Source organism: Acanthochromis polyacanthus, chromosome 20, assembly GCF_021347895.1.
Source record: "Acanthochromis polyacanthus isolate Apoly-LR-REF ecotype Palm Island chromosome 20, KAUST_Apoly_ChrSc, whole genome shotgun sequence".
NCBI classification, from domain to species: Eukaryota; Metazoa; Chordata; class Actinopteri; family Pomacentridae; genus Acanthochromis; species Acanthochromis polyacanthus.
This window is the reverse complement of record NC_067132.1, coordinates 2,803,784-2,830,267: the sequence shown is the minus strand read 5'-3', so window position 1 is coordinate 2,830,267 and position 26,484 is coordinate 2,803,784. Positions and strand designations below refer to the sequence as shown.

The following is a 26,484-nucleotide window of genomic DNA, read 5'->3' as shown; positions in this document are numbered from 1 at the left end:
TCACATGTTCAAAACTCCTAACACAGTCTGCAAAACAGCAGTCCATGTGAACCGAACTGTGAATCATTTTCCATTGCTTTCACACAAAATGCATTCAGTGACCACAGTCACCAAAATTCATGAACTCTTTTCTCAGTTCCTAGTTCACCAGCTGCAAAACACTAGACTTTTACAACATATTTTTGAAATGCTAACACACTTTGTTCAAAACTGTTAAAAATACAATCAGAGCAGAATGATGGGGGGAAACATGAGGAATTTCTGCTGCAGCCACACTGAAATCTGTTGAAAATCACTTCAAAATATTGACAATAAAAATAAATAAAAATATTATGTAATTCCAAACACAGCAGAGCGTAGTTGTCAGCTGAAAATTGATGGTGGTTTGCTTTTACATACATCTCTCATTGGCCGATACAAGACAGAGAGACTCATTTCTTTTTTAGATGACCTTCATATTCTACTAATGCCAGCAGTGGAGATTGGTCAAAGGACAATATATACTACATTTGTTGTTGTGTGGGACAATGTAGCATTCCACCACTCTGCTGCAGTGACTGTGTGGTTCACTGCACATCTTAGGATGTCTGTGCTGTTTTTACCTCCATACTCATCCTTCTTGAACCCCATAGAAGAATTTTTTAAGCATGGAGGTGGAAAGTTTATGATCAGTCTCCACACAACCAGCTCTCCTTGCTGGATGCAATGAATGCTAGGTGTGGAGATATTTCTCCTGAGGCCTGCCAGGAGTGGTTCAGACATTCAAAAAGGTTCTACCCACAATGAATCAGAGAAGATCTAAGATGTGATAAGATGTGACATGGATGGGAACTCTACTTCTTCTTTTCCTTTCGGCTTTTCCCTTCAGGGGTCGCCACAACGAATCAATTGCCTCAATCTAACCCTGTCTGCTGCATCCTCTTCTCTCACACCAACTACCTTCATGTCCTCTTTAACCACATCCATAAACCTCCTCTTTGGTCTTCCTCTAGGCCTCCTGCCTGGCAGTGGGAAACTCAGCATCCTTCTACCAATATATTCACTCTCTCTCCTCTGGACATGTCTGAACCATCTCAGTCTGGCCTCTCTGACTTTATCTCCAAAGCCTCTAACATGTGCTGTCCCTCTGATGTTCTCATTCCTGATCCTATCCATCCTGGTCACTCCCAAAGAGAACCTCAGCATCTTCAGTTCTGCTACCTCCAGCTCTGCCTCCTGTCTTTTCCTCAGAGACACTGTCTCCAGACCAAACAACATGGCTGGTCTAACCACAGTTTTGTAAACCTTTCCTTTCATTTTAGCTGAAACTCTTCTATCACACATCACACCTGACACTTTTCTCCAGCCGTTCCACCCTGCCTGTACACGCTTCTTCACCTCTTTTCCACACTCTGCATTGCTCTGGACTGTTGACCCGAAGTACTTAAAATCCTCCACCTTCTTGATCTCTTCTCCCTGTAACCTCACTCTTCCACTTGGGTCCATCTCATTCACACACAGATACTCCGTCTTACTGCGGCTAACCTTCATTCCTCTCCTTTCCAGGGAAAACCTCCACGCCTCTAGCTTCTCCTCCACCTGTTCCCTGCTCTCACTACAGATTACAATGTCATCTGCAAACATCATAGTCCATGGAGACTCCTGTCTAACCTCATCTGTCATCCTGTCCATCACCATAGCAAACAAGAAGGGGCTCAGAGCTGATCCCTGGTGTAGTCCCACCTCCACCTTGAACTCCTCTGTTACTCCTACAGCACAGCTCACCACTGTCTTACAGTCCTCATACATGTCCTGCAACACTCTAACATACTTCTCTGCCACTCCAGACTTCCTCATACAAAACCACAGTTCCTCTCTGGGCACCCTGTCATAAGCTTTCTCCAGATCTACAAAGACACAGTGCAGCTCCTTCTGACCTTCTTTGTACTTCTCTTTCAACATCCTCAAAGCAAATATTACATCTGTTGTACTCTTTCTTGGCATGAAACCATACTGCTGCTCACAGATATTCACCTCTGCCCTTAGCCTAGCTTCAACTACTCTTTCCCATAGCTTCATCGTGTGGCTCATCAGTTTTATTCCTCTGTAGTTGCCACAACTCTGCACATCTCCCTTGTTCTTAAAGATGGGCACCAGCACACTTCTCCTCCATTCCTCGGGCATCTTCTCACTATCTAAGATCCTGTTGAACAACCCAGTCAGAAACTCTACTGCTACCTGTCCGAGACACTTCCATACCTCCACAGGTATATCATCAGGACCAAGTGCCTTTCCACTCTTCATCTTCTTCAATGCCCTCCTCACTTCATCCTTACTAATCTTTGCTACTTCCTGGCAGTGTTAATTTCGTTGACGAAATATTTTCGTCATAATTTTCGTCAACGACCTTTTTTTCTATGACGAAAACTAGACGATAACAAAAAATACAGCATGCTTTTGGACGAAATCTATGACGAAAGTTGTTTACATTTTCGTCAACGAATAAAAATGTGACTAAAATACCCGCAAGATACAAAAACCAATCACAAGTAGTTTTGTTAATGTGACTAAAATACTCGGAAGAGACAAAATCCAATCAGAACTACTTTTGTTGATGACGGGGAAGGACAACCAATTAGATCAAACACAAGAAACCCGCAGAATGCTCATGGACCACCCCACTTCTCAGTCTCATGGCTGTTGACAATGGCGGGGCGAAAGCGTAGAGAGGACGTATGGAATCATTTTACTTTCCTCCAGTCCGAGAACAAGACCATGTGCAAACCGTGTGGAGCAAGTATCACCGGCAAAAACACCACAAACCTTAAAAGACACATGCAGACCAGCCACCCGGAAACCTTTGCAAAGGTAAGCGAGTCACGTTATCAGAGAAGGAGCTAGCTCAACACGTGAGCCGTGTAGCTGGCTGTTTGCAAAACATGTTTCGCGACTTTTGTTTCTGTTCTAAATGTACAATGCTACGAGTTACTGTAGTCTGTCCATGTGAAACTCGACAGCCGCCTTCTAAAACTAAAACAGCAGCCGTCAGTCTTGGTGAGCTGCTGTAGTTGTCAACACTGCGTAAAAGATGCACGCCATGGGGATCATGCTTTTTGGCAAACGCTGTGTGGAATTGCAAAGATCTCCCAGTCTCGATTTGAACTGTAAAATGCCGCCGAAGTCAGGATTTTTTCCCGAGCTTGTTTAGGGATGTAAAACAAGACACGAGTTTCGAGCTTTCATCTTAATGTGGCAGACCAACGTTGTCTGCGTGGACCAGGGCGTGGGCAATTTTTTTTCAATATTACATTAATGTGGCTCTACTGTGAATTGTTTTGCATGGAGTAACAGCATTTTCATTGCTTGTGAAAACAAGAATGTTAGTGCTGTTAGAATTTCAATGGTGTGTCCCTGTTGTAAACCCCCCCCATTTACATTGCAGTTACAGAAGACCTCCAGAGAAAACGTTCAACCAACTCAGAAGACACCAACTCAGCAGAACACTTCTGCTTCATTTGGGGGCTGCTCCAAATACAAAAGCGACGCCAAAGAACAAAAGATGAAGGAGGAGGCCATTGCAAGATGGATTGGCCGGACAGGGCTTCCCCTTACAACAGTTGAAGACAAAGACTTCGTTCAAATGATGGAGGCAGCAGACAGAAAATTAACTGTTCCCAAAAAAAACAAAAATTGGAAATTTGATCGACAATTACTATGAAGGTGAAGTCCAAAAATTCCGGAAATCAGTGGCTGCTGCCCAAAAAGTGTCAATTGGCCTTGACTTGTGGACCAAAAAAGGACTGACGGCTTCATTCCTGGCCATAAGTGCATGTTACTTCAGTGCGGAAAAAAAAACAAACCCCAGCACATCCTGTTGGTCCTTGAGCAAGTAGCACACCCCCACACTGCTCAATCAATCAAAGCTCATGTGGATGCTTGCACGCAAGACTGGGAAATACAGAAGCACAAGATCATGATGGTGATTACCGACAACGGAAGTAATATGGTGGCAGCATTCAAACCCTCAACAGCAGGAGACGACACCGTGTCTGAAGATTCCTATGACCCCACGATGGAAAGTGACTTCGAACCTGAATGTGATGACCTGAGGTGAACCATTTTTAATTTAACATTATATTTAATAATTGCAAAAAATAATATGATTAACTTATTAATTTCAGTACTAAACCAACATCAAATCAGTCCAAATGTAGAAGTAACAAGTTTGAAATAAAAATGAACTTTGAAATCATTTGTCATGCTGACAAATAAACACATGAAATTGTGTTTTTTTTTTCTCTCTCCCCCTCGTTAGATACCATCATGTCGACGTGGAAATGGACCGGATACCATGTGTGGTGCACACCTTACAGCTGGTCGTCCACATGATGCAGAAGGAGGCAAGTGTCCAGAGGATCCTTGTGAAAACCAGGTCTGTTGTCAACCTCTTCCGCAAATCCTCTGTTGCAACGCAGAAGATTTTGGAGAAATGTGGCCTTGTCCTTGTGACTGACTGCCCGACACAGTGGTCAAGCACATTCAGCATGATTGCTCGACTCTTCACAGTGAAAGATGCAGTCTGCCAAGTTGCGAATGAAATGGCATGGGACAATTTGCTCCCGAGTGAGTGGCAAAAACTGAACTCTTTGCATGAGCTACTGCTGCCATTCGCAGAGCACACTCAGACACTACAGAGTGACACAATGTCCCTCTCTGTGGTGGTGCCTGCCCTCTTTGATTTGTTGAACCACCTCTCCAGCTTTGAGGACTCCACAAACCACAGAGACCTTGCTGGTTTGGCACAGAAGATGAGGGCAGGGATCAAACAGCGCTTTGCGTGGGCCTTGGACCCAACAGATGAGAAGTTTGCACCAACTGTGGCAACTGCCTGTTTTCTGGATCCCACAGTGTGCAAAACGCTCGCTGATGTCGCAGACGACAACATTCAGGATCTCCTGACAGCTGCAGAGAATTACATCATGCAATCCACTGATTCACTACCAAAAGATGGAGATGCGCCTGAAGATGGTGAGCAGGCCCCTGCAGAGGAACCAAAAGCACCATCCACACAGCCAGTCTTTAGATTCCTGTCCAAGTACCGCAGAAAGCCCAAAGAGAGGAACGCCACAAACCTGAGGCAGCAGCTGTCGAAGTACAAGGAAGAGCTTACACAAGCCATCACTGCAGACAATGGAACTGACTTTTGGCTGGGGAAATGTGACGGCATCTACCCTCACCTAAAGCCGTTTGCATTAGATGTACTAGCGATGCCAGCTTCTCAAGCATTTGCTGAGCAAGTGTTTAGCGTGATGGGTGACCTCACTAGAGGAAAACGCAACCGAGCGAGGGCCACGTTGGCACGCAGTGCTTTCCTGAAAATGAACCGAAACGAATCTTGAGTCAAGCAGTGCATAGTTGTACAATGTACAGAGTACAATGGTTAAATGTTTTGATGTTAGTATTTGGAGAGTAATTTAATTTTTATTTTTATTTAATATTTTAAGAACTTTTAAGTTGATATCCCTGCTTCACTTTGAATATGTAAAATATGTTCAGCTAAAAGTCTCTCTGTCTCTCTCTCTCTCAATCCCCTCTCTCTCTCTCTCTCTCTCTCTCTCTCTCTCTGTGTGTGTGTGTGTGTGTGTGTGTGTGTGTGTGTGTGTGTGTGTGTGTGTGTGTGTGTGTGTGTGTGTGTTAAACACTTAATGTTTAGGGGGAGAGCATTATTTTTTCCTGGAAGAAAGCAGAGAGGGTGTTAGGTGTACATCATTAACCTGCTGAGTTGTTTTCATTTTTGCAGGTGCTGAAAGACAATGGTTGCACTTTATGTTTTGATGGAAATTTAAGTTAATCCCTGCTCGACCTTGAATATGTTCAGCTAAATGTTTCATGGTTTTGTACTTTGCACTTAAATTGTGCTTGTAATGCACTAAAGTTAGGGCCTGTCTGGCATTTCTGTTACAGTTGATATAAAAGGTATTTGCCTTGGTGTATCTCTCGTTCTTGTGCTGCTTTGATTATGCACCACTTCTTTCGCAGAAGCCATTAATTCAACTGGAATGATTTGGTGAAATCTTATGTGCATTACACAATAGGTTTTATATTATATTTAACAACAACAACAAAAAAAATACTGGTCGTCTAAATTTTAGTCAACTAAAATTATTTTAGATTTCGTCGACTGAAATTTTATGAATTTTAGTCGACTAAAACTAGACTAAAACTAAAATGATTTAGATGACTAAATTGTGACTAAAACTAAAATTCCATTTTCGTCAAGAGACTAAAACTAAAACTAAATTAAAAATGTCTGTCAAAATTAACACTGCTTCCTGGTCCACAACAGTCACCTCTTTTACTCTTCGTTCTCTCTCATTTTCCTCATTCATCAACTCTTCAAAGTACTCTTTCCATCTTCATCTCCATCTATAGTCGACATTAAGTAATGAGATGGGGCGGTATGAGTTAGAAGCAAGAGGGTCCTTGTCCTTCTTCAGAATGAAAGAAATAGAGGCCTGCGAAAGAGAAGGAGGAAGAGATCCAACTTCAAACGAGTGTGTGAACATACTCACCATTAGAGGAGCTAATTTAAGTGTAAATTTCCTATAAAATTCAACTGGAAATCCATCTGGACGAGGGCATTTTGAACACTGCATTGCACCAATGGCTCAAATAGCCTCTTCTGTTCTTATGGGTTCTTCTAATTGATTATTAATTAGCTCTTCAATCTCTGGAACTTTTAAATCACTGAATAAAGTATCTAAGGAAGTCATATCAAATGTGCATTCAGAGGTATAGAGTGATGAATTAAAATGTTTAAACTGATGATTAATTATTTGAGGATCAGTAGAAATACCGTCACCAGTTCGGATTTGAGGAATAAGGTGGGATAAAGCAATACTACGAAGTTGATGGGCAAGTAGCTTAGTGGCCTTTTCATATTGCGCATGTTGAGATTTGAGCAACATTTCCTCAGCATTTATTGATGACAAATGGTCAAATTCAGCCTGTATGGAAAGTCGGTCTTTGTATTTTGCTGAGGAAGGGGATTGAGCATAAAGATCATCTAACTGTAATAAACGGGTCATGAGTTCGGACCTCCTTTCTTTGTTTTCAAAGCTGGCATAAGATATAATTTGTCCCCTGATAAAGGCTTTAAAAGTCTCCCATAAAAGGGAGGGTGAGATTGAGGGTGTTTTATTGGTAGCAATAAATAAATCGATTTTAGAGTTCACAAAAGCTACGAATTTGTCATCTGACAAAAAAACGTGAATTGAACCGCCATAACTTAGAGTGGTGAGGTCCTCCCATTATCAAATCCATGGTAACCGGCGCATGATCAGAGATGACAATAGCATTATGGGAGCAAGAACAAATATGTGGAATAAATCTTCTATCCAGCAAAAAATAGTCAATTCGAGTATAAGTATGATGAACAGGAGAAAAAAACGTGTACTCCCGGCTTGTAGGGTTAAGAAAGCGCCATACATCTAAGGTTGAAAATTCGTGAAGAAAGGTATTCACCAATTTTGATGAGTTAGACTGTCGGGCGGGTTTACTAGAAGAACGATCCAGTTGACCAAGTCAGCAATTAAAATCTCCACCAAGAATAAGATGATGGGAGGACATATCAGGGATCTTATCAAAAAAATTACTAAAGAAATTCTGGTCATCCCAATTGGGGGCATAAATATTGACGAGAATTAATTTAGTATTGAAGATGCTTCCGGTAACAATACTATATCTGCCATTAGGATCCGCCATAATATTGAATGGTACAAATGGCACTGATTTGTGTATTAAAATAGCAGCCCCCCGAGCTTTGCTTTGAAATGTAGAATGATATAACTGTCCCACCCAGCCCTTACGTAATCTAAAATGACCAGTTATCTTCAAATGAGTCTCCTGCAAATATACAATTTGAGCACCCAAGTGTTGTAAGTGGTGAGCACTTTACTCCTTTTAATAGGCTGATTCAATCCTTTGCAATTCCAACTACAAAATTTAAAAGGCTGGCTATTAGTTATCTGCGATATTACCTTGTAATATAAATGAACAAAATAAAATGCTGACCTTTATCTCAAATGTGAAGACCAAAAAAACCAAAAACAAATAAAAAACTTGTTTTCTTGTTAATTACGTGCCCCACAGTCATTGGTTTACCCTGTGTCTCACCTCCTGATCAACCCCTTTGTGAAAATCTAGTCATCTCTCTGCCTCTTTAAGTTGCCAGTGCATCTGTTCGCCTATTTGCCACCTGTGTTCTTGGCCTGAGTTTTCTGTGTTTCTTGTGTTCATCTGGTTTGTGTGTTTGTTTTACTGTTCATCTTGCTTCAGATTTTCTTCCATGTTTTAGTTACCATTCTGGATTTGTATGTAACCTTCACCTTACCCCTGTGCTTTTGATTTGCCTTTTGGATTTGATAATAAAGTTCACTCTTTGTTGTTAAAACCTACCTACTGTGTCCTGCATATGGTTCCTACCCTAACAGCACACACAACTCCTCCTGGATTTGTCTGTTTCCTTTTGACGCTGCTCATGATGGAGGTACAAACCACATTTGCTGTGTTTCTGCCTCCAGTCAATCCATTAAGAGTGGAATATGAGATATCTTATCAACAAAAAATATCAAGGCAAGTGCAATATTTCATGTTTAGGAGGACTGTATAATGCATTCACCTATTCACCCAGTAGTTAAATACATTCTTTTAGAAAATAGATACAGACTCACTGTGAATATTGAATTTCATTCACAGTAATGACAATGGATGGCCATGGTTTCTCACTTCTAAATCTCTGTTGTGCATAAGAAATTGCTGTTATATAACCAGACCGTTGTTTTTTTTTCCAACCTCCTCCATGTTTTTCTTAATGCCACAGAGTGATACAGAGAGGAAGAAACACAAACCAAGGACAAGTGTTATACATGAGGAACAGGACAACAATATTCAGCTCCCTCAGCTGTCAGTCCTTGTGTCCATGCAGAGCTGTTCCAGCTTCATGCAGCAGAGACTAGACACGTGTTCTCCTCTAAGCACAGACACTTAAAGTGCTGTTCTCAGTTTTATTGTTGCTGTCCTAAAATGTGTTTATTGAACATAGTAATTTATTTAAGTCTATATAGTAAAACCAATTCTCACTCATATGTGTCACTTCTTCTAGCAACTGAAGTGATGAATACAAGTACTGTCAAAAACTCTGGGCAGTTAGTTTTGTTAGCATAAAGTAAAGGAGTCTTTTGATGGAATGGTGAGGTTGAATAAATTAAATGGCAAGTACCACCACAGAAACAGTCCCGTCACCTCGTGTTGATGATGAAATCTTTTTAATTGCAGAGTAAGTAACAACACACAGGCCAGTTCGTCGACACATTTACAGTAGAAATTCAAACAAAGCCATGTTTTGTCCACAGCACAGCATGATTTACACTTAAATGTGAAACAGGACAAAACTTGGAGAAAACACATTATTAATGATAAATAAATGTGTGTGGATGCTTGAACAATCCTCCCATATTTGAGCTTGTGATTGTGGACCTTTAGCAGGGTTAAATGCGTCCACTAAATGTTCTATGTATTTTCTAAACAAAAACCTGACCACTGGCAGCAATTTTGGTATATGTTGTAGCTCAGTAACAAGGCATCTCTAGCAACCTTTAAAGTCTTAGTCCATACAGTCATTTCCCATTTAACAAATAGACTATTATGCTTCAACTAAAAAAACACCCATAAAGTCAAAATGTTTGACTTGTTTGAATTAATGATATCTTTATTTAGACAAATTGGCAAAAAACTGTACTTTGCCTTGTTAATGTGACTGTGACATAACACTAATCAGCCAGGAGGTGGCAATAAAGCTATTTGACTCTCCAAGGCACAAGGATTAAAGACACATCTGTGGCTGATGGCTGTTTCCTTCAATCAGGATGAAGCACTGTAATGTAAAGATAAGTTGTTGTTGTTTTTTTTTTTGATAAAACTCGCACGAGGAAGGACATTGTCTTCCTCTTGCATAAGATTGGCAGGCTGAGAAGTACTATATGTTGGATTCTTAACTGTTTAGAGAGAGAGAGAGAGAGAGAGAGAGAGAGAGAGAGAGAGAGAGAGAGAGAGAGAGAGAGAGAAAGAAAGAAAGAAAGAAAGAAAGAAAGAAAGAAAGAAAGAAAGAAAGAAAGAAAGAAAGAAAGAAAGAAAGAATCACTTTTTAACAACTCAATATCTTAGCAACTTTTGCAGTCCTCTTATCTTCCTGTTGAACAGATCTTCATCTTCTCCATGTTGGTGTTTGCAGCTTCATCCACCCCCTGCTTCTGCATGTACAGACTGTGCTTCCCAGGCTTGTGAATAAAAGTTGGCTTGTGGAGCCCTAAATCATCCCAGTTTGTGTGGGTATCTTCAGTAATGTCTCTGCAGCCTGCAACCTTGGCTATACCCACTTTGGGTTGAAAGACTTTGCTTTTATATCCCTCTGGATGGTATGAGAGATATTCCTGTCTGTCATTTTCAACATATTCATCATCATCATCATCATCATTGTTGCCTATGATTACCAGCTCAGCCTGGATATCGTCTTCCTCCTCATCAAGAGCATTCTCATAGCCCATGAAGATCATGGTGATGGATTCTGATTCTAGCTCTTTTGGCAGGGTATTAATGAGGTTTACAGAGGCAACGTTCTCTGCACGAAAGGGTGAGTGTCTGCTGATATCGCATGAGCCCTCAATTAAGTCCCCTGGACCAGCATCAGATTTGTTGCTGGTTAACAAAGGACTACGGCTATTTACAGCCCTATAAACTGGCTGTATGGGCGCAGGCATTTCCTCAGACCTGACTTTAATTGCGACAGGAGCTGCTGGATTTGGACTGCTTCTATCTGTGTTGCTGCTGGTGAGTCCTTGTGGAGTTTCTGCACCAAAGTGTGACTGTAGAGCTTGGTGCCTGTCACTTGTGGAATGTCCTGGGATTTGGAAGCAGAGCAGGTTGACTTCTTCTCCAGATGTTTGGGTTCTTGAAGTAGAACTGTGATGACTGAGGATGGGGCTGGGTGTTTTGTTAGGGTATTTCTGTTCATCTTGATCTTGACTGCAGTGGTTTTCCTCTTCAGGGATTTGTGCTCCATTTCTGCATGTGGTTGTGCTCTGAAAGGGCCTGGGTGCTGGGGATTGTCCAAGTGTTTTGGATGGTGTTCGGGGTGTTGATGGTCTACTGGTTCCTGTATAAGGTGATGAGTAGACAGGTTGATGGTACCGCACCTCAGTGGGCGCCTCATCTGTGGCCTGACGCAGAAGCTCTTCTACTTGTGTGACCGTCATCTCTTCAACAGTTCCATTGTGTATTTTAGCTCCATCTGGGTGCAGTGCATAAACAGACTTGCGCCCATCATCATACACCTTTAACCCCCTCTCTTGGAGGGTTTCTGGGGTGATGGTTGCTGTAGAAACAACTTGACTTTTGCCAGTTCTCTTATTATGTTCCACACTGATTTCCATTGCAAATGTAGCTGGAACAAAGAAAGACCTAGATTAAGTCTTAGAACAAAGACCAGGTATGTAGATTATTTAAACATTACCTAAGACATGGAATAAGAGCTGTTAGCTGATTTTACTGATCAGTCAATTGACAGAAAATTCAAGCTAGCACAAATTAAAAAAACATATTTTGGGAATTTCAGCTCCCAGTACAGGTTTGAGAGGCAGACACCCTCTCTACTTTTAAGATGAGGCTTAAAACTTTCCTATTTGTTAAAGCTTATTGTTTGGGCTGTTCAGGATCACCTGAGTTGTCCCTTAGTTATGCTACTATAGGTTTAGGCTATGAAGCACTGGACTTGTCACTTCAGATTGTTAAGTTTTCTGTTATCTGTTTATAATTCATAAGTTCTCTACCTTGCTATGCTAAGTGCTGTGAGAAGACATATGTTGTGAATTTGCACCATATGAATCAATTGAATTGAGTTCTGAAACTGTAGCATTTCCGGGTCATGTCCTCTAACCTTGACCCTTAGGTTGGGTTTTTCAACTAAAGGGTGTCAGAGCAGTTAGAATTGTGACTTTCTCCAGATCCGTGCACATTCGCTTCATGATTTTCTTGTCAGATAAATTCATTATAATCAGTTATGGCCTGTGTTCTATCTGCAGATGGGTCTCTGACCTTGTGTAGTAGTCGACTTATTTAATGCAGAACTTGGAAAATTGTTAGTTTGTTTGAACCGCTGGAGGCAACAAACTTTGCTTTCTCTTATTATTGACTTCAGAAAACTCCCATTATAGTAGGCATGGCCATGTACACTTCTTACAATGAACTCTAACTGATTCATAATGTACAGCCTTTAAACTAACACAATGGAACCTGAAGACATGTCTACCAAAGCAGCCAATCTTATGCAGACAGCTCGAGAGCACAAAACGGATGTCTGTAACTATGAAGCTGAAAAATGCTGAAAGTGTAAATTACTAGTGATTATCTCGAATCTCCAGACAATTTCAGTTTTTGTTAAACTTTCCATTTCTATCCCATTCTGGACCGCTTGTCTGTTATTTTCAACAGATCATCTTGACAATTATATGATCAATCAGGAACATAAACAGTTTTCAGCCTGTCAAGTAGTTATACCTTTCTTTGGTTCATCACTAACAGGCTCGTATACAGGGCAAGTTTTTGCTGGTGCCACTGGGTATAATGATGGAAGATCGGGGAGTGGTGAGGGGACATGATGTGCTACATCTGCCGAGACAAAATCATAAGTGAAATGACAAAATACCAAAAAGCCAAGAACAGATATCTTTGGAAATATGATTTTTTTTTTTAATTCCCCATTTAAAGACGTCGAGCCAAAATATCAGACCACCAGAGCATTAACACTATAGTGCTCCTGATGTTTTAAGCCCATTATTCCAACAGAGTACTTTAAAGGGATTATTCAAAGTATGATATGCTTGTAGGGCAAAACAAGAAAATTGACATCAACCTTACGGTTCTCTGTTCACAGGCTGGAGTCAGTTTGAGTTTGATTCAACATTCTGCCTACAAAACCTCCAAAGCTGACAGAGCTAAACAGAGCATCTTGTTATACCAGAGTACTGGATAGACCATTTATCATGTCATAGTTTGAAATGCTGCCCCCACAAATACTAATGTATACATTATGTACATATTGTCTTGTCTTATGTATGAAATAAATACATATGAAATTGTTTATTAATGAGTTTTATAGGTGTTGGTAGGTGTGCCTGTGAACAGCCCTATCCCCAAGCCTCCTGTTTTCAGTCCCTTTGATAACTGGCCACGAGTTACTGAAATACCAGAGAAAAGGTTGATATCCATCTTCTCCACTCACTGTGACAGAATGGGACTTTTGTGCCTCATCATCAGTTACAGTCCGATGGCTATACCAATTCAAACTCTTCTAACCAAGTATCAGCTACCTGACCACAAGTGTTGTTAGTTCTTCTGGTCTTTGGAGTGAAATCATTAAGATTTTGAATATGTGGATAATTTATTCAAATATAAGTTACAGATTGATGAGTAGCCTTTGTCATCCCAGGAAGAACGGTCTAACTTTGTTAAAAAATTATCAACACACCAAAGATACCAGCTCATCAGTGAAGCAGGGTGGTGGTATTATAATGTTGTGTGCATAGATAGCTGCCAATAGAACTGGTTCTCTAATATTTATTGATGATGTGGCTGCTGACAGAAGCTGCAGGATGAATTCTGAAGTGTTTCTGGTAATATTATCTGCTCATATTCAGCCAAAGCTTCAGAACTCATTGGACGGTGCTTCACCTGAAGAAAAACTGCCAAAACAACCAGAGTTTTTTAAGGAAAAGGAACAGAATGTTCTGCAATGGACAAGTCAATCCCCTGACCTGAATCCAATTGAGCTGCATTTCACTCACTGAAGACTAAACTGAAGGGAAGAACCAGCAGGAAGTGAAGACTGCAGCAGTAGAGGCCTGGCAGAGCATCAGCAGGAACCAAACCCAGCATCTGGTGATGTCTCTGGGTTCCACACTTCAGGCTGTCATCGACAGCAACCAAACATTAAAGTCACAATTTGATTTATGATTATGTTAGTTGGTCCAATTATGTCTGGTCCTTTAAAAAGTGGAGGGTTCATATCAAATGTGGTGTAAATCCTCCACCGTTCACCTGATTTGGATGTAAAAATCCTCAAATGATTAATTTCAAATCAATTATGGGGGTGTACAGACCCCAAATGCTGAAAATTGTGTCAAAGCCCAAATATTTATGAACCTGACTGTATGTCAAAACAAATCACAGATCTATGAATATGTTAATGTAGCCTGGTCTAACATTTAAACAGAAAAATCTTAAACAGAATTATATAGAAATAATGAGCAATTAATTATTCAGGTACAACACACTAAAATGCTACGAAAGTTTTTACCTGGCTGGAACTCTGCATTTAGCTCCTATACGTGAAGACAGAGTAGTTGAAGATCAAAGTGGTGAAAGAAGCAGCAAGTCAACATCAGAGCAGTGCTACAAATTAATGGTGTTTTCCGACAGCAGTTGGTAAATGTTGCTTTAAAGTCACAGTGATTTCAAGGACAGCAGACAGCAAAAACCCAGTCAACAACCAGTAAGCAAATCATACATATTAGTCCTTTCACTGCACGCCCACGATGTGAGAAATCCATTTACCTGCCACCTTCTTCACTCAAAGCAGCCTCTTGTGAACCTAAGCACACCCACACAGTCCTCAGTGAGTGCATCTTGTTAGAAACAAGCAGAGATTACAGCAAGAGCCGCAGACATGACGGAGTGAGTAGAAAACAATCAGATTTGAATTTGGAGGAGAATATTAATAAAAAGCACTAAATTCTGTTCACCCAGTTGATAACCCTAATTTTTCCTCTTCTAAAACACACCACCAATTTTCTATAACCACCAAGAACATTGTAAAATGTGTAACAAGTTGAGTGGGGTGATAGACGAGGTTGGTTATGGCTTGAGATTATGAATGTTGCTGAAGTAGTATCATTCTCTGAACTGCAGTTCTCAACAACATGAGCTAGCACACCGCTAGTTTTCATCATTTCTAGAGTGAAGTGTCTACATGTGGTGACAGGAGATGACTTAAATCAATGTAAGTCTAGATTTGGTCCAACTATTGCAAATGTTTAGAATGTAAAAACACAAAAAAATGATAAATGGAAACCGAGATCTGAAAGTTCAGGCCTTGGCTAATGTGCAAGCTTAAAGTGCATTCCATATTTTTTGTTTACATATTTTATAAAGACAAACACACACACATGCAGACCACATTCCTGCATTATGACAAATTCATTGAAAAATATGTATTATAAGGTCTTTATTCACTGCAACAGAAGAACAAATGCCCCAGTGACAGCAAGAGGCAACTTATTAAGAAGCTGAGAATCACGTGAAATAGCCCTTTAAGTGCACAGCATGTTCAACCTGAGTAAGTGCGTAACTGGCCACTGCAGGGTTTGCTTGACATATGACACATGTCTGCAGTTGACTTTATTCCCACGTCAGGAAACAATAAATAATGTTTGTTAAAAGCAAAATGTTTGTAAGTTCTCATCATTCGTCATTGTGCTGAAGTGAAGAGCCTCATTTTCTAGCATTAATACAGCCAAGAACAAATGAACGAGCAGCACGGGTGTTAGAGTGTTAAAGCATTCAAAATATGAAAAGGCATCCAGCTGATTTGAGCCTACCTTGATAATGTCCTCTGACGTTTTTTCCACCTCTTTTAATCGCTTCAGAACTACTTCTTCATTGGCAGAGATGTTGAGCTCTTGTGTTTCCAAGGCCTCAATCTCCTTTTCTATTCTGTAAGAGAGTAATGAATTGTGTTAAGAAATGAAAAGCCACCTACCTGAAAAGCATTTCCAACAGTTCTAACAGCAGTTAGTGTGCAATTGAGTGAATTTAAAGAAAGAAAGAACAACACTTTCCATACGTGGCATTTTGGGTAGTATTTATACTTCCCTCCAAAAGTACTGGAACAGTAAGGCCAATTCCTTTATTTTCATTGTAGATTGAAAACATTTTGGTTTGACATCAAACTATAAATATGAGATAAGAGCTCTATATTTCAGCTTTTATTTCCGGGTATTTACATTTGCATCTGGATTCCCCACTGCCATCAACCTAATAAACAGCTGAGCCATTCCTCTGCACCTGTAAAATGTACCAGTGGATATGTAATGACATGCTTGACCATTTAAGCTGATTCTGATCTGACACACAACTTAGAAGATAGCCCCTTTTGTATGAACCCACCCATTTTTCATGTGAGCAAAAGTAGTGGAACATGTGACTGACAGGTGTGTTTTGTTGCCCTGGTGTGAGGGTAGTGTATGTGTTTTGTTCTTAGGTATTTTCAACAGATTCTGTTTCACACACAGCTTAAGTTGTGAACTTTACATTTGTGCATCTGCACAGGACAGAGGGAAACAGAGGGGAGGGAAAGTCAGATAGTTGGCAGTGGGAAGTGAGACAGAGAGTAAATCTTGCACAGAAAAACTTTCTAAATATGCTGACTCAATATCACTGATCTGTCCTCCAAATCTGTAAGTTCCATCTTTATAGTAAAAAATAAAGGATGTGACACAATCCACACATATCATGGCTTCAGTATTCTGAGCTCTTTCTCTGTCCCTAATGTTTTATTTTAGGGCGGTTCCTCTGGGTTTATGAGAATCTGAAATCTTTTAAGTCGATAGTCAACAAGCAAAAAAAACAAAAACGTATTCAACCGGCTGCTACTCCTTCTGGGAATCACTGGAAGATGTACAGTGATCTGTCATTTGGGAATGATTTGTTTTCAGTTCAGTGGATTCTTTCTGTGGTTGATGATGCAGCTAAGTAGCTACGTTTTCTCTGTTAAAGGAACATCTTTAGAACTCTCCTGTTATTTCAATATGCAATAAAAAAAAAAAACCAAAAAAACACATTAATAGATGGGCTGCACGTGGTTAGCACTTTTGCCTTGCATCTAGAATCCTCGGTTTGCATCCCAACCTTCCTGGGATCTTTCTGCATGGAGTTTGCATGTTCTCCCTGTGCATGCGTGGGTTTTCTCCGGGTACTCCGGCTTCCTCCCACAGTCCAAAAACACGCTGAGGTTAATTGATGATTCTAAATTGTCTGTAGGTGTGAATGTGAGTGTGATTGTTTGTCTGTACAGTGGGTCCTGTGGTCTAGTGGAAAAAAGTTTTTGGACACCCTTAAAATTTTACACAATCTCAAATATTACCATGAAATATTTGTGGAAAAATCTTTTTTGTTTCAAAAGGTGTGGCTGCATTAGACAGACACAAACAAATACAAATGATGTTTTTTGTTTATTGTTTTCAAGAAAACTAACAAAATTAAATTCTTGACAGCTGCACTTTGTCAGTTTACAACATTGTCTGTATCAAAGTCAGCAAATAACAGAGAATATGTTAAAAACTGAACAAAAAATAAGGGATAATTTTGTCCTATTCTTCTTAAATTACTGCTTTTAATTCTTCTAAATTCTTAGGTTTATGCTTTGAAACAGACCTTTTGATAATTCACCACAGGTTTCCTACGGGGCTCATGTCCAGGGATTGAGCTGGACACTCTAAGACCTGGACACTGTGCTCCTGCAGCCAACTGGCCCTGGATGTGTTCAAGGAGCATTGTCTTGTTGAAACATCCAGTTTTGACCTTGATGGAATAGAGCACGTGCAGAAGGGAGCATGTGAGTTTAGAGGATGGAGCACAGTACTTGGCAGAGTTCAATGTACCATCACAGACAGTGAGATGACCAACATCAACAGCACTCCTGCATCCCCAAACCATGATACTGCCTCCACCATGCTCGACAGTAGGTACTGGACATGCTGGAGAAAATGCTTCTCCTGGCTTTCTGCGTACCCTCACATTAGCAGGAGGAAGATAAAGCTGGAAACTGGACTCATCTGACCACAGAATCTTCTTCCAGTTCCTGGCTGTCCTGCTCTTGTGTGCTTGAACCCAACAATGCCGGGCTACCTTCTGTCTCTCATTGATCAGGTACTTCTTGACAGCCTTGTAGGACTTTAAGCCACGATCTAAAAGTTATTGTGATGTCATTCGGCGGTTTTCCCTGTACATGTTGAGCAGGATGCGGTCATTTCATTCTGAAGAAACCCTTGGACGCCCAGCTCGTGCTTTGTGTTCCATGTTGTATTCATCAACTGACTCTTTCCAAGTGCAAACTTTACATGCTGGTTTGGGTCTACCTGTCCGCTGAGAGGCAAGATTTACTGCAAATCTATACCAAATAGTTTGGACTGATCAGATGATTCTAGGTTGAAATATTTGTATTCTGATGGGATTCATAGAAAATGAAGGGCCACTGATTGGATTCACGAGTATAATAATCAGGTGATTGATATGCATAGCCTTCACAGTCACCAGAGCTCAACCAAATGGAATGCCTAAAACTAATCCAACAAATCAGGAATGAATCAAAGGATTTAGAAATTCCACACAACCTTCAGTCATGTTACATTGCAGTGAACTGGTTTGTATGAATGTACAGGTTGTGATGGTAATGTGTAGTGTGTAGAGTTTAAACCATAGCTAATTAGCTCTGTGATGTAATGAAGAAAAGGTCGACTGTCTGCACTTTGACTGACACACATGTAGTTAACAAGGAGATTAGGTGAAACCTTCTGGTTCTAATCCCTCTCTGCTTCCCCTCGTGGGCCACATAAACAGAAACACAGTGCCAGCCTTCAGGTCAGAGAATGCCAGAGAGTGGGAGATGCTCCAGGGCACACTGTGTCCAGTGCTTCTAAACATTCCTGTGAATCTGTGTCCAAAAATGATAGTACAAATTATATTAGGCAGCTTCCGAGGCAGAAATATCTAAGTGTTTTATTCAGTTTTTATTAAAAAAATTTCAACTTAATCAGGTTATCATTTCTACTGGAGAAACACTTCTGTCCATGCCAGCTGCAGGAGGAAGTGCCTCAGTGTTTTCATCTGCACCTCTACTGAGTTAAAGTATAATTAATCATTTTCAAAAATACTAGATATTCAATAACTAAGCATAGATCGATAATCAGCCTGACTGATTATTAATTTAGGTCTAATGCAGCTATAGTCACTTTATAGTCACTCTGTGGTCTCAGCAATATCTTCCTAGCAGAGACATTACCCACAAAAACTGAACAAGAAGCACAACACATCACCACAAACCATGAAGATAGCTACATGTACAGCAGATAAGACGATGCTAATGGCTAGTGGCAAAGTTAGGAGGGGGCCATAGATTATCCCCCAAAACAGTATTTGGAAAACAATCCCTTATATTGCTTTAAAAATGGCCCTTAGTGGGCCAACCAGTTGGATCCAAATATTGATTGTCTTTTTTGATGACCTTCTTCTTTTCCTTTCGGCTTTTCCCTTCAGGGGTCGCCACAGCGAATCAATTGCCTCCATCTAACCCTGTCTTCTGCATCCTCTTCTCTCACACCAACTACCTTCATGTCCTCTTTAACCACATCCATAAAGCTCCTCTTTGGTCTTCCTCTAGGCCTCCTGCCTGGCAGTGGGAAACTCAGCATCCTTCTTTTTTGATGACCAATAATCAGTAATAGTATTGACCCTGAAAAATCCATATTGGTCAATCCCTTGTATTGATATCAAGCCTTTTTTGCACTTACATCCAAGCAACTGATGCTTCCGTCACTTTCTTTATTTGACCTGTTTGTCCCAGAAGGACATATTGTTTGTACAATGTAATTTGAGACTCTGACACCCTCAGAGTCTATTATAATATTTTATATTATTTGTTTGACCAGCATCAGTGCAACTGAGCCCAATATAAATGCCTTTTTGTTAGCTGAGCCAGTTCTTTGCCTGATGTGTCCAGTGTGGGATGTATTGTGAGATTCACTACTTTCTCAGTGTTTTCAGGTTCTGGTTACCTTAGGATGTTGCTCTGCAGTTGATCACTCTGCTGCTGTTCATCCTGAGCCTGAAGCCTCATGGCCTCCTGTTCCTCCTCTGACTGCTGACTCAGACCATCCATCAGCCACTGCTCCCTCAGGGCTTTCTTCTGTCAGCCAAACACACCAACACACAAGAAGTTACTAAAAGAATTCATACTGATATCACTGTTTTTTTTTTTGTGTTCCAGCTTCTTCCCACAGTCCAAAAACCCGCTCAAGTTAATAAGTGATCCGTAGTGTGACTGTAAGTTTGTGGTGTATCATTACTGAATGGAGAGATGGATAATTAGATTTTTGCATTCATCCACATTCTAAAGTGTTTTTTGTGTGATGAATGCTGTCCCACCAAATTTCTCTCTCTCACACACACACACACACACACACACACACACACACACACACACACACACACACACACACACACACACACACACACACACACACGTGGACAAAATTGTTGGTACCCCTCAGTTAAAGAAGGAAAAACCCACAATTCTCACTGAAATCACTTGAAACTCACAAAAGTAACAATAAATAAAAATTTATTGAAAATTAAATAATCAAAATCAGCCATCACTTTTGAATTGTTGATTAACATAATTATTTTAAAAAACAAACTAATGAAATAGGGCTGGACAAAAATGATGGTACCCATAACTTAATATTTTGTTGCACAACCTTTTGAGGCAATCACTGCAATTAAACGATTTCTGTATTTGTCAATGAGCGTTCTGCAGCTGTCAACAGGTATTTTGGCCCACTCCTCATGAGCAAACAGCTCCAGTTGTCTCAGGTTTGATGGGTGTCTTCTCCAAATGGCATGTTTCAGCGCCTTCCACATATGTTCAATGGGATTCAGATCTGGGCTCATAGAAGGCCACTTTAGAATAGTCCAACGCTTTTCTCTCAGCCATTCTTGGGTGTTTTTGGCTGTGTGTTTTGGATCGTTGTCCTGTTGGAAGACCCATGACCTGCGACTGAGACCAAGCTTTCTGACACTAGGCAGCACATTTCTCTCCAGAATGCCTTGATAGTCTTCAGATTTCATCGTACCTTGCACACTTTCAAGACACCCTGTGCCAGATGCAGCAAAGCAGCCCCAAAACATTACTGAGCCTCCTCCATGTTTCACCGTAGGGACAGTGTTCTTTTCTTCGTATGCTTGGTTTTTGAGTCTATGAACATAGAGTTGATGTGCCTTACCAAAAAGCTCCAGTTTGGTCTCATCTGTCCAAAGGACATTCTCCCAGAAGCTTTGTGGCTTGTCAACATGCATTTTTGCAAATTCCAGTCTGGCTTTTTTATGAGTTTTTTTCAGCAGTGGTGTCCTCCTTGGTCGTCTCCCATGAAGTCCACTTTGGCTCAAACAACGACGAATGGTGCGATCTGACACTGATGTACCTTGGCCTTGGAGTTCACCTTTAATTTCTTTGGAGGTTGCTCTGGGCTCTTTGGATACAATTCCAACGATCCGTCTCTTCAATTTGTCATCAATTTTCCTCTTGCGGCCACGTCCAGGGAGGTTGGCTACTGTCCCGTGGGTCTTGAACTTCTGAATAATATGAGCCACTGTTGTCACCGGAACTTCAAGCTGTTTAGAGATGGTCTTATAGCCTTTACCTTTAAGATGTTTGTCTATCATTTTTTTCGGATGTCCTGGGACAATTCTCTCCTTCGCTTTCTGTTGTCCATGTTCAGTGTGGTACACACCTTTTCACCAAACAGCAGGGTGACTACTTGTCTCCCTTTAAATAGGCAGACTGACTGATTATGAGTTTGGAAACACCTGTGATGTCAATTAAATGACACACCTGAGTTAATCATGTCACTCTGGTCAAATAGTTTTCAATCTTTTATAGAGGTACCATCATTTTTGTCCAGGCCTGTTTCATTAGTTTATTTTTTTAAATAATTATGTTAATCAACAATTCAAAAGTAATGGCTGTTTTTGATTATTTAATTTTCAATACATTTTTATTTATTGTTACTTTTGTGAGTTTCAAGTGATTTCAGTGAGAATTGTGGGTTTTTCCTTCTTTAACTGAGGGGTACCAACAATTTTGTCCACGTGTGTACATACGTAGCTACATTTTAAACAAGTTCCATTTGAATCTGTCTTCAACATTGTTTCTCATTTCATCTCTTTGAGCTTTGAATACACTCCAGTACAATTACTAAATGCAGCTTCAAACTGAGCTCAAAACATCATCAGTTCTGATAAATGATGAATCTGAAGCCCTATTTTTCCACAAGATGATTCAAATGGCAATGAATCAGGTTGGGTTTTCACTGAGTGACATAAGTAGAATAGAGTAGGAAAAATAAGTTACATAATGTTTCTGCAATTAAGATTTAAAGAAATGAAGGCCTGGCCTTGCAGAGTAAACTTCGAATAAATTTGTGCAGAAATAACAATGATTTCTGCTTCAAAGCTAATAACAATAATCTCTGAATCTTTATCTCAGCGTTCTCCATGGGAGTCCTTACATTCTTTGTTCACTACCTGCCTGAGATACATTTCTACTCTATTCTATTCAGTGGAATAAGATATTAGAACCTCATCTAGTGAAACAGTAAAAAGAAAAAATACCTTTATGTATTGGAGTTTTAATTTCTCCTCTTCGATCTGTCTCCTTTTTTTAGCAATGTCCTCCTGGATTCTTCTTTTGTCCTGTGAGGGTAAATCAGAAACACATTTGCACCATGTGTACATTGTATAGAATGGAAACTATTCCACCTGTTGTAATCTCATGCTGACTCTTCAACCTTGAGCTGACAGCTAGACACCAGCAGCCATAAATAGCTGAAAAGCAACACAGCTTTCATGACCTGACCCTACCTACCTGTTGTTTGTGTGTGTGTGTCTGTCCACCTGTTAACTAGAACTTCTACAGCTTTCCCTGCTAATAAGCACACCCCGTAGAAGACAGGTTATCTTATATGAAAGGTAAATAACGCCTGACTCACTGCTGAACACACTGGATACGTTTGTCCTGGACAATCAGGCAAACACAGTGCTTAATGGTTTTAGTCATTAACGCAGAGCCCAGACACTCAGGCCTGTGTTCCTGGATGTCACAGTGGGGGTCACTGTAAGCTAATATTAACTCCTGGATCCAGGATCAGTGTGGCACTAAGCCCCAGTGAAAGGGGATCTCCCTGATGACGTCTGCTGGTATTTATAGCTCTGTCTCAGTCTTCTCCTGACTCTATCAAACTCAGTGATGTCAGTAGGCTTAAATGTCTGGATTGTGAAAACCATTTCACAGAGACAACTGGCACCACAATGATTAACTGATCAAATGATCCAACAGAATATTTCATGTCAAGATCCTGAGGGAGTGTCAGTAATACTCCTTTACCATCCAAGCCTCCAAACAAGCAGGTGTATATGTTTGATTGACAACTAATGTGGCACGAGCTAGAGGGAAAACAGAAACAACTTCTAAATATTTAGCCCTTCTAACTGTGGCTACAAGTTCAGAGCAGAGAGCATTTTGTTGTTGTAGGACAAGACTCATTTCCCAGAGCAAGCATTTTGACATGTCACAGCAGAAAAAAAGAAGCGCAGATGAGACAAATCACATCAATGCTGACTTCCATGAAGTGCTCTATTAAGAAATGACAAAACTCTTGAAACAAACACTGTTTTTTTTCTCCATCAAATCAATTACACCTGTTGTTTTCAAGCTATGGCAAGTTAACATGTCTACTGTGAAAAAGATATAATAACTTTTACATTGCAGTTTTACTTAGCTAAATTGTTGCACTATGTGCACACATTCACTGATAGCAAGAGGATTTTTCAAATACAATTATGAAACCCAGACACATTAGATTTTTGGCTAATTATGTGTTACATGTATAGTGTTGTATCACAGCTGCACTACCAGTCAAAAGTTTGGACACCTTCTGTTTTAATGTTTTTCTTTATTTTCATGACTATTTACATTGTAGATTCTCACTGAAGGCATCAGAACTATGAATGCACACATCTGGAATTATGTAGTAAGCACAAAACTGTGAAATAAGTCAAAATGTGTTTTACATTTTACATTCTTTAAAATAGCCACCCTTTGATTACTGCTTTGAACACTCTTGGCAATCTCTGGAACTTTTTTGTTTACTGCATAATTCCATATGTGTTCATTGATGTCTTAAGTGAGAATCCACAATGTAAATAACCATGAAGATAAAGAAAAACATTAAATGAGAAGGTGTCCAAACTTTTGACCAGTAGTGTAGTTGTGAGTAATTGTGGTTATCAATTAAGATACAACAACTTTATGCAAATCATTTTAATAGCAGAAAAAATAAATTCATAAAAATAACTTTTCAGTAGACAGAGAAACAAACATTCTCAACAGTGTAAAAACAGAACATGTCATCACTGAAACTAAAAACAACAAATGTGTATGGTATCTGACACTGATCCAAAGCAAATGAAGTTGTTTAAGAACTTGGAATGTTCAGTTCCAAGATTGCTTTTCTGGAAATGCTATTTTACGACTAGTTTGCCTCTGTTAAAATTTTAAACACTGCACAGGTGACATTTGGTTTGAGATTTAATAACAAAACAAAGACACTTAAAATTACAATGAAACATTTTTTGTGTAAAATCCCATCAGTACGTCTGAGATATTGGGTTTGATGGGGAGACAGAAAACTAAAACATTTTCCTGGATTCCCTCTTCCATGCTCTGTCATCCTGCAACTACACACCCACACATTTTTTATTTTCAGACCGTGCTTGGTAGTGATTCCTGTTTCACTGCTGCATTATGACATTCTACCTCGATTAAATCTCATAGTGGTGAATCTCTGAGGTGCAGTCATTTATAATGCTAGACGCATCTACATACACAAAGGAAACGCCTGTAGACATTTATATAACATGGCTGGCCAGAAAAAGACATTATAAACCACTTCACCTTACTCTGAGCTCTGACTTTATTCTGCATGAGTCATATGAGCTGACGGCCTTTTTAAAGGGCTTCATAATAGTTGTAAATTTTGTAGCTGTGATGGCCCTGCCTGGCATGTCCCCTTCACTTGTGTCTTTTGTTGGGCCGCAATTTGTGTGTGTGTGTGTGTGTGTGCGCGTGCGTGCGTGCGTGCGTGCGTGCATGTGTGTGTGTGTCTATTGTCTTATAATGTCTAAAGCTAGGTGCAACCATGTTAAGTTGTCTCTGTTTCCCCTGTAATATTTCATTGAATCGCCTTTAGCTCTGAGAACGACACACATTGTTTCAATAAGCTTCTACAATGTCATAGCATTTATTTCTTTCCAAAGGTGCATCAATTTTCTGCTGAGGTCTTATACTGATGATGGGAGAGTTGGACAAAGACGAAGGGACCTCTCACTACAGCAGAGGCCTGAGATAGCACCACGGCAGCAGAGCTGACAATACATTTGGTAATTATGGCATTTAGTAAGAGCTGATGTTGGAAAGAATCAGCTCATGGTCACACTAAGCCTCCTATGCTCTTCTCCTGCTAATAACAGGGTCAGACATGGCAAAAGTCAAGCCCAGTGTGGTCAGAGTCACATATGAAATCATCCTGCACCTAACAGTTTTTGTGCAATAACAATAAATATATAAGGGGCTGCTGCTCCTTCTCTCCATGTGGGCAATGAGGAGGCCAGTGGAATTACAGCTGCCTGAGATAAAGGTCAAATTCCACAGTTCTCCTTTGTTAAATGTACTTTAAAGTTAAGTTTAACTTTATATGATCAGTCTTAGTTACTAACCGATTCCAGAATATTTGTGTAACTCAGACTCTTGAAATTTCCTATTAACTTGAGCTATGGAACCACTGTGACTGTCTCCTGTTTCATACACTACAGTTAGAAAAATACCTCTTGTGTTAAGAAAGAAAATGTGAACTTGGGAAAACAACTAATATTCTGTGTCATACCTTGAGCTACAAAGAGACTCTCTTTATATAATTCATTGTGTTTGTTGTACCAAAGCCTGAAGTCACAGTTGTCTGATTTCATCACTAACTTAATAACTTGTGTGGGCAGTGAGACAAAAGACAAATCAGATCAGCTTGAACAAAGCCATACCTCTGACCATCTATCTTAAGCTTCCCCTCTGTGAATACTGCAGAAAATCAGTATTGATTTGAAAAGGGTCAATTTAAAATGACTGTAATCCCTTCGCCTGGTAAAAATGTGTAGTAAAGTCTGCAAAGTAGCAGTCAACACCAGTCACTAGTTTGAGTAAAAGATCATGTGTTTTACCGTGATAGCCTGGAGTCTCTCTTTCAACAGGTCAGCCTCCTCCATGACGGTCTACAGGACAAACAAAGCAGACAGTGAATAAATGCACAAGAAACTAACATGACAAGTCACACACAGTAATTACAGAATTTCAAAGTTGACAAGCAAAATCTTACTAAGTCATAAATAAATACTTGAGAAAGACTACAGGAGGTCCTCGGTTTAAGACGTCCTTGACCTACGGCGTGTCGTTGGTATGACGGAACTAGTTACATGGAACTAGATGCGGAGCGGATGAAGGCGTCATCACAC

General features: G+C 40.1%; 1 protein-coding gene across 5 annotated transcripts in view; it reads right to left on the bottom strand.

The window, feature by feature from the left end:
* Positions 1–26,484, bottom strand: part of palmdb (palmdelphin b) — a 68,548-nt gene that overhangs the window by 26,873 nt on the left and 15,191 nt on the right. For 2 of the 5 annotated variants that reach the window (XM_051940019.1, XM_051940018.1), the window contains exons 2-5: positions 26,194–26,244; positions 22,537–22,617; positions 19,923–20,053; positions 15,690–15,804 (exon numbers count right to left, since the gene is read on the bottom strand). In XM_051940019.1, coding sequence (XP_051795979.1) covers positions 15,690–15,804; positions 19,923–20,053; positions 22,537–22,617; positions 26,194–26,238 — 372 coding nt within the window. In that variant the 5' untranslated portion in view covers positions 26,239–26,244. Of the gene's footprint in view, positions 3,428–9,288; positions 11,480–12,591; positions 12,703–14,389; positions 14,415–15,689; positions 15,805–19,922; positions 20,054–22,536; positions 22,618–26,193; positions 26,245–26,484 lie in introns of those variants that run through there. The other 3 variants (XM_051940021.1, XM_051940022.1, XR_007938189.1) reach the window with 3 other exon arrangements.